General features: G+C 39.1%; 1 protein-coding gene across 1 annotated transcript; it reads left to right on the top strand.

Annotated features, from left to right (window-relative positions):
* Window positions 1-470: 470 nt before the first annotated feature.
* Window positions 471-6,858, top strand: PAK1IP1 (PAK1 interacting protein 1; the record flags this gene model as incomplete). Its single annotated transcript, XM_009075299.1, has 9 exons — window positions 471-633; window positions 2,470-2,590; window positions 2,681-2,755; window positions 3,407-3,459; window positions 3,945-4,090; window positions 4,182-4,279; window positions 4,955-5,054; window positions 5,806-5,932; window positions 6,525-6,858. Coding segments are annotated over 9 exons (1,056 nt in total), but the record flags the coding sequence as incomplete, so codon positions are not given.
* Window positions 6,859-9,094: the final 2,236 nt, after the last annotated feature.

The following is a 9,094-nucleotide window of genomic DNA, read 5'->3' as shown; positions in this document are numbered from 1 at the left end:
AGGGATGGCGCGGTGTGCGGTGTCCCGGGCAAGGCGTGCCCGCGGCCCTGCCGCGCTGCAAAACCAGGCGACTCACCTCCCGTGCCCCTGAGATTTATCGCTGTGCAGATAACTTTTTCTTAGCTAACCTCGTCTAAGCATTCGTCTAACCGAGGGCGGTTTGCAGCTTCACAGAATCAATCGGGTTGGAAAAGAGCTCTGAGACCATCCGAGTCCAACCTATGATCTAACGCCATGTCAGCTAGACCGTGGCACAGAGTGCCACGTGCAGGGAGGTGTTCAGTTAAATCCTTTGGGCTAATCTCCTACTAGTATGTTAACTCAGTAAGATCCCATTATACTTTACAGCTAGGAATAATTCCATTGATTTTTACGCATATGTTTCTCCAGGTCTGGCTGTTAAAAAAATAAAACTACAGGACTGTGGTAAAGCTTCAGAAAGACCTGTTTGTTTTGTGTACCCTTTACAGCCCTGGACGGTTGTGCCTGACTTTACACACCATGCCCACACTGCCTCGTTGTCAGCAGTAGCGGTGAACAACAGGTATGTGGTTACTGGGAGCAGAGATGAGACGATCCAGATCTATGACATGAAGAAGAAGATAGAACATGGGGCACTGCTGCAGCACAATGGTAAGGAAACATTTTCATTTCCTTGTAAAAAGCAGCAGTGATACGAAACTGTAACTGAAAAACTGGCCCTTGCCAAAAGAAGAAAATGGATTGATTTGTTTGTTTGGGTGGCTGTTTGTTTGGTGTTTTTCTTAATATGGCTTAAATAGTGATGAGGCTGCAGCCATGATGATACGAGCAATGTAAGATTTTGAGCATAAAAATCCCCAAGTTCTTGTGGTTGTTAGCCCACAAATGCAGCTGCTGCTTCCAACCGTTTTTGGTTTTGTTTGAGAAGTTGTGACCCACAAATGGCTTGTGTGCCATTTTTCTTCTAGCAGGACAGTTTGTCTAGACTGTGGCTACTTCCAATCAACCATCTTTCCCAGTGTCCTTGTCCTGCCACGTGTGTGAGCCACACAGAAGAGAGTGTGTGTGTGTGAGAGAGACTGCGGCTGCCAGATGAGCTAATTTACATATCCCACCGTTTGTGCTGCCTGAATTACAACTGCAAAGTACATCATAGAATCATACCACAGTTTGGATTGGTTGGGACCTTTTGAAGGTCATTTTGTCCAACCTCCCTCCAGTGAGTAGGGACATATTCAACCAGATCAGGTTACTGAGAGCCCTGTCCAACTTGGCCTTGAATGTTTCGAGGAATGAGACATCCACCAGCTCTCTAGACAACTTCTTCCAGTGTATCCCTCCCCCTATAGTAAAAAACGTCTTCCTTAGATCTAATCTAAATCCACTCTCTTTTAATTTAAACCCATTGCCCCTCGTTCTATTGCAACAGGCCCTGCTACAAGGTTTGACCCCCTCTTTCTGATAGATCCCCTTCAAGTACTGGAAGGTCACAGTAAGGTCTCCCTGCAGCCTTCTGTTCTCCCGGCTGAACAATCCCTGTTCTCTCAGCATGTCCTCACAGGGGAGGGGTTCCATCCCTCTAATGATCTTCGTGGCCCTCCTCTGGACTTGCTCCAACAGGTGCACATCCTTTTTACGTTGGCAGCCCCGAGCTGGATGTAGTACTACTCTAGGTGGAGTCTCAGCAGAGGAGCAGAATTGCCTCCCTTGACCTTCTGGTCATGCTACTTTTGATGCAGCCCAGGATATTTTTGACTTTCTGGGCTGCAAGCACACATTGACATGGCATGTCCAGCCTCTTATCCACCAGAATCCCCCAGTCCTTCTTGGCAGAGCTGCTCTCGATCTGTCCATCTCCCAGCCTGTATTCATACTGGCTTCCAGTGTACTTTGTGGAACCTCATGAGGTTTCCATGGGCCTGCTTCTCCAGCTTGTCCAGGTCCCTCTGGATGGCATCCTATGTAGCACCTCTCAGTTTGGTGTCATCAGCAAACTTGCTGGGGGTGCATCCTTTGTCTGTATCATTGGTACAATCATCAGTTAATGGCTGTCCAAATAAACCTGATTGGATCATTTGTAACTCAGTCCTGATTAACCAGGAAGTACCTGGGGCTGGACTGAGCATGTTACCTGAATTTTACTCCTGTATGATAAATCTGCTGCTTATGAGAAGCAGCATGTGCAGTAAATTCAGCTGTGTGTCAGAGCCAGAGCTTCTGATAGAAGCTCTGTGTCCCCTGGGCCATTGTGGGTGAGTCCTTCTGTGTCAGAGAACAGACCAGGATGGAGTTCAGACTTGTATGGCTATAGGGTGGCTGATAGGGCACATCAGGCATTGAATACAAGAAAGTTTGTGGGGTTTGTGAAGAAATACTTAGGAAATAATTTAGATTTTCCCTAGAGTAGGGTAGTAGTTGGCACGTTTTGATGGAAGAAGCTTTTCTATTAATTCACACATTCTTAATAGCTCTGGTTTGTATTTCTAGGCACAATAACTTGTCTGGAGTTCTATGGTACTGCACATCTACTGAGTGGGGCTGAAGATGGACTCATTTGTATCTGGAACACGAAGAGATGGGAATGTCTGAAATCCATTAAGGCACATAAGTGAGTTTCTTAAATCTGCGTATTCATGTACATTTTCATGTTTATTGTTCTTGTGAATAATACATGTGGCTAATGTTTTGTTTTTATCAGGGGCCATGTGACATCTCTTTCTATTCATCCTTCTGGGAAGTTAGCTTTGTCAGTCGGAACAGATAAAACGTTAAGGTGAGTCAAAACCGATGAAGGAATGCTGAGAATCATAATTCAGTGACTCTTAGTAAATTGTTATAAGCTACAATTTTGAACTGGGATCATGTAACACTGATGAAACACATTTGTCATCAAATGGTTCAAAGATCCATTGGTCTGTCTTTTGAAGTTCTAAGTACCAGCAATATTTTAAAGTCTTTTAAGAATAGTCGCTGCTGCTCATACCTTCGTCCTGTGAACTCTTGACTCTTTAAAAGTCACCTGTAGATGTATAAATATATTTGCATTTTGGAACACAATTTGCTTAAACTTCTGAAAACTGTCAGGTTTTGTTTAGTGTGAGAGAAGTAATTTTTCACTTGGAGTATGTCCATGTTGCTGTGGATACCTATTTCAAAGATATAAAATGCTGTCTCATCGCATAAGTTGTTTTGGGGTTCCTTCTGGGCTCTGCGTTGCAAATGGGGGGTTAGAAAATAACACAAGTTCAACTTTGTAGTGTGCAAGTGATATTTGAGGTCATAATTTTCTCTTGCATTAGGAAGGCAGAAAAATGCATAGAGATGCTTAAAAGCTTCCTTTGGGTGCCTCCTGTCAGCAGATCAGACTTCAGCTTTGCTGTGCTGTTTTTAACCAGAATGGACATTATCTCTTGTTGTCTTTCAGAACTTGGAATCTTGTTGAAGGACGATCAGCCTTTATCAAAAACCTGAAGCAGAGTGAGTTTGTCAGTCTAAATCCACTAAAAAAAGAAGTGGAATTGGATAGCTTTTGTGTAGAGAAAACTTTACTGAATTAATCAACAAGTTAGTTAATTGCAAACAACTTTCACAATCTCTTTTTTACACATGCAGGCAAGCCTATGTAAGCTTATCTCCTTAGTAATAATCATTTACCAAAAGGAAAACACAGTATCACTAAAGTAAATCCTTTATTTTCCCTTGAAATTTGATGTCAGGACAGTTAAATAAATGTGTTTTGGTTTAGGTTTTTTTATACAATTCTGATAATCAGAGATAAACATGTAAGAGCATAGTTTTACTTGTTTATTCTAGGTAATCTGGTTTTTCAATGAATATTTTCTCAGGTCTAGGTAGAAAACAGTGTCTAGAAGCTTCTAAAGATTCTTATTTTTAGATTCTCATGCAATATAGAGTGCAAAAAACCTGTGCCTGTTTGTATACAACTTTATCAATGTGTACAGATGCCCACATAATTAAATGGTCCCCTGATGGGGAGAGGTATGTGACCGTGATAACAAACAAAGTGGATATCTACAGACTGGACACAGCTTCAATCACTGGGACCATTACAACAGAGAAGAGAATTTCTTCACTTAGATTTCTTACAGTAAGTATAATAAAGAAAGGTGTTGGGAAATTACCTGGTTGGAAACACATGAAATTAATCCCACTTGCATTTCTTTCTTCCCCATCCCAAGGATTCTATCCTTGCCATAGCTGGAGATGATGAAATCGTAAGGTTCTACAGCTGTGACTCTCAAAAATGCCTGTGTGAATTTAAAGCTCATGAAAATAGGTATTCTATATTTGTTTACTATTTAAATATTTATGGCAATGCTGAGTTCTCAGTAAAATCCAATGTAATGTTCAGCATACTTTACTATTTTTTTGCTTTAGTATAGAAAGTGCATTTATTTATGTGCTAAATTCCAAATTTGAGGCAAACTTGTTTGCTTTTAGTATGAGCACAAGTACTGTGCTGTCCATGCATGTTACAAAAACAAGGTATGGAATTAGAAATATTACAGCTCTGAATCTATGAGTGAGTGTGTGTGTATTTAACCAGTCTTCACTGATTCTGACTCTTCAGAATGCTTTAAAAACAAGCCAGTTTTATTCAGTGCAGACAATAGGAGGGTAATCACATATTTGTCCAAATGTTGCTTTTAATTCATCAAAACACAAAAGCATTAGCTGTAATGTCATTAGTGTGTCTAATGGTCTATGCTTTAAAGTATTAAAGCATTCTGAATTAAATCATAGCAAGCCTAGCAGAGGCAAGTGTTCCTACTATAAATGACAGCACTCAAACCAGATTACTGTTCCAAGTTCGTGCCTGTCACTTATGGGTTTTCTGTTCAAACTGAGTTTTTTAGACTGTTACCTAATCATCTGTAATCTCTGTCAGCTCACTGTTCTGAAGTGAACTGCCATGCTATAAAATAAAAACTTATTGCTTTTCTTTTCACAGAATAAAAGATATTTATAGCTTCGAAAGAGGAGGACAGCATGTTATTGTTACTGCATCCAGTGATGGTTACATTAAGATGTGGAATCTGGATCTTAATAAGGTTGGTCTGTTAAACTGACTGTTACATCTACAATAAATATCAGACAACCAAAATTGCAGGTGGTTCTGTTATAAAGGTTAATTTCAAATCACTGAGAAAATGTTACTTGAAATCTGAATGTCTTGATCTTCCTCCACATTATGTTCAGTAGATGTGTATGTTTATGCAGGTATATTATGTACTTGTGTATTTTTTTTAATTTTTTTAATGTAATGCCTAGTAATGAAGGATCTGCTGTATTTCACTGTCTTGGATAGTTCAAATAATTATTTCTCAATATTTGTACACTTAATATCTGAATTTGCCCATTTTTAATTTCACCCCCTGATTATTTTCATATTTCCAAGTGCAGTAGTGAAATCCCTCTTTTCAGCTCAAATTTCTGTTCCCCTTATACATAATTGACATAGAGATCAGGGAACTCTACCTTTCTCTGTAACACTGTGTTTATTTTGACCAAACACGTGATTTACTTTCTGTGCAGGCAGAGTTTTGTAGAATTTTGTATAAATGTGTGTGGTGCTCTGTCCAGCTCTGTGAGGTAGAATATTCTAATACAGTGGTTTCTGATGTGTTAGACTGCACATATGTTTGTGACACATTATCCCTTGATATCTGTAATAGGATATTTGCTCAAGTATTCCCCAAGCTAACTGATACAATTGCCTAACAATGAAGTTAAAGGCAGGCATAAAGATACTTTCTCACTTCAAATACTTTAAATAATCTTTTTTTTTTATATTATCTTCAGATTGAAGATGTGCCATCTTTGCTGTGTGAAGTCAATACCCAAGCAAGGCTGACATGTCTTGCAGTGTGGCTTGACCAAGCTTCAGAGATGAAAGAAAACTCTGATAAAGCTGCAACAACCTCTCAAGGTAACAGAACTGTGTGTATTTTCTATTGTCAGTGTGACTGTGAAATGGAACATACTAAGAGAGAGGTTTCTGCTCTATCCATTGGTAAAAGTTCTGCTGTTGTGAAGAACTGGGGAGATAACGCTGGTGCATGATACAGATATCAATTTGATAGTGTCTCAAGCCTGCTTGTATGAGGACATAAGCCTCTTTTAACTTCTGTTAAAGTTTTCTTGCTCTTTACTGGAAGAACATACTGAGGAAGCCACTGTGAAGCTTCTGAGACAAATAAGAAAATAATAAAAGAGTTTGCTAGAACTGCGCATCTTGTTTTCCTATAAATGAAATTAGGTCTGAGGCCATTGTGGTTCGGCAGACTTAGGAAGTCTGGCTCAGATTTGTTTGGGTTTTTTGCTGTTGTTTACCTGTATCGTAATCTATTTACATATTTGATCTTTAGATATTTTAATTTCACAGGCAAAACTAGCATAAATGGCACTTTGCACTGTAAAAATCCAATTTATAACCTCTGTTTAGATACAAATAAGTCTATGTCATTTAGACTACAAAGACTGGACATGAATATCAGTGTGATTTCTTTTTTCTTTTTCAGCAAACGAAGATGAAAAATCGACAGTCAGGAAAAACTTGTTGGAGCTTGTTGGGCCAATAAAAGTAATAAAAAGTAATAAAACAGAAAAAAAAAAGAGAAAAATTACTCCAGAGAAACAAAACTCACAAGCTCTGTTGCAAAAGAAGAAAAAGAAACGGAATAGCTCAGCATGAAGGCAGCTACTTTCATTTCCTGAAAAAGAAGTTAATGCTGGTCTTGCTCTAGTTTTTATAAGAATGTAAATCTCTAACAGGACATACACCTCTGAACTGATCTGTTGTTTAAAAGTAATTCATGTTTGTACCTAAATAAATTTGACTGATTATTCTGGGAAGTAACAAAAGAAATGGCAATAAATAAATAAATTCATAATATGTAATGTTTATGTTTTTCTGTTAACAATAGAGTATGCTTTAACTGGCTCTGAAAAAGCCAGCTAAAATAATAAAAATAGCTGCATCTGTCTCAGTTACATTTTTGTATCACTCAAATACATATTAGAAACACATACCCTTTTTCATTTTAGTGTCAAAGAAGTTACTGTTCATTTACTCAAAATAAGATCTTTCACCTACATTACTTCTCCTACTGTAAGAACATGTTAAAATGACTTAAAATACAATGATCACATTCCATTCATACATTCACAGAAAACTGTATTTTGTAGTTCTGGACATATATATTCTGTTATAAACTGCAGGTATAAGCAAAATATTTGGCTTTTTTTATTGTGTCCATACTTCATGTATCTAAGTTTTTTTTATAGTCTTTTCACCCATGGTTCACACAATTGAAACCTGTTGCTCAGAATATGATACGTACTTTTAGGTGGAAGTTTATATCAGTAAGGTTTCACCTTTTATTCCCCCTTCCCATTGTATTTTTTCAAGTCATTGCTCTGAGCTGTATTGTTAGAAAATAATTATCTACCATTTGAAATGTTTGCCATGGTGATAAAATGTCACCTATCTGTTTTGTTTGCACTTACACAAAAGGTCAATTCCTGACCTTCTCAGTCAGTGGGAGCAGGATTTTATCCTAAGCCTTATTACAAACATACAGTGGGAAAACCAAAGTTGAGCTGGAGAGAACAAGGTCAAATAGCTGTATTAAATGTTCCCTTTCTTTATTGCAAAGTGTAAGGCACGGCAATGTTGTTTTCTGCACTACCAGAGTAGTCAGCATTTCTTCTATTTTCAAAGAGTAATTGGAATTGTGCTCTATTCTGATTCACTTCAATGATAATCTGTTCCTTCTTATTTGTGTAGCAAGAGAAAATGTAGAGAAAATCAGAAAAAAAAGATTAAGCCAAATGTGGAGACAGGAATGCAAGCAGTTTTAGGGGTGTAAGAGAACTGTGTAAAGTGTTTTCACTTGTAAGGGGTTAAGTCTATGTGATAGTGCTTATCTTGTGTCCTCGGCAAAACCACAAAACCGGGTTTTGTCTGAAGTTTTAAGTACATGAGCTCGTGGCCACAGACATCACAAGCTCACGTAAGCACCAGGACAAATCCAGTCTGCACATAATTTTAAGAATTAAAAAGCAAAACTTCCACAGAATTTTGGTTCTAAAGTTCAGACTAACAAGTAAATATTAGGCATTTGTAAAAATCCAGACTCCCTGTGTAGTAACAGAGAATTATGCATCTCATGAGACTCAGAACAATTTGTGAACTGAAGACAGAGAAGACAAGTCCTAACAGCTTTTAAGGTGAAATACAGAACCAGTCCTTAGGGGAGAAAGTTGTATTTTCTATCCCTTGAGTAAATGCTCTGGTACTAACCAGTACTTGGCAATTTTTGTTGTTGTTTGCTTGTGTACATCTTCCTCCTCAGCACATTTTCCATTCTAGTTTTCAGGGAGCTCCTCAGAGTGACAGAGGGGAGGCAGCGGTGCAGAGGGAGGGGAGATGTCAGCGCTGGGAAAGCTGTCCCTGTCAGAGAGGTTTGCGTGACACTGGTAGAGTAGTTGGAGCCGTAGCTGCAATTAACAACAGCCTGTGAGAAACGAGCGCTTACAAATATGTTTTAGAAGAAAATTAAATCATTGAAGCAAAAAGGAGCTTGCTTTTTTTGCAATACGGGTCAGCTGAGCCCACTGCCCCTTGAGAAGGAGAGCACAGCCTGCCACAAAAAACAGAACCTTTTATAGCCTGTCCCAACCGCGACCCCTCGTGCCGTTTCCCCATGGGTTGGTACTTGGGACTCACATTCTTCCTGCCTGCCTAATTTGCACCACTTTTCCCCTCTCAACACCACCCAACACAACAGAAAAAAACCCAAAACCAAACCACTCCAAGTTACCACTCCTAATTTGCACCACTTTTCCCCTCTCAGCCCCTGCCCCCACACTAAAGAGATTCCACTGACACCACCACCCAACACAACAGAAAAAAAACAAAACCAAACCACTCCAAGTTACCAACCCCTTGTTTTTATCTCTTCACTAACATTCAAGAAACAAAACTACGTGCAATAGCTATGACTGGACTGCACAGTTTTCCACACTGGCTGAAGCAAAGCTTCATATCCCACAAGCCTAGCAAGGTACATCTCAGCTGAGCCCCAAA

Source organism: Acanthisitta chloris, unplaced genomic scaffold, assembly GCF_000695815.1.
Source record: "Acanthisitta chloris isolate BGI_N310 unplaced genomic scaffold, ASM69581v1 scaffold13085, whole genome shotgun sequence".
Taxonomy (NCBI): Eukaryota; Metazoa; Chordata; class Aves; order Passeriformes; family Acanthisittidae; genus Acanthisitta; species Acanthisitta chloris.
This window is presented reverse-complemented; position numbering and strand designations above follow the sequence as displayed.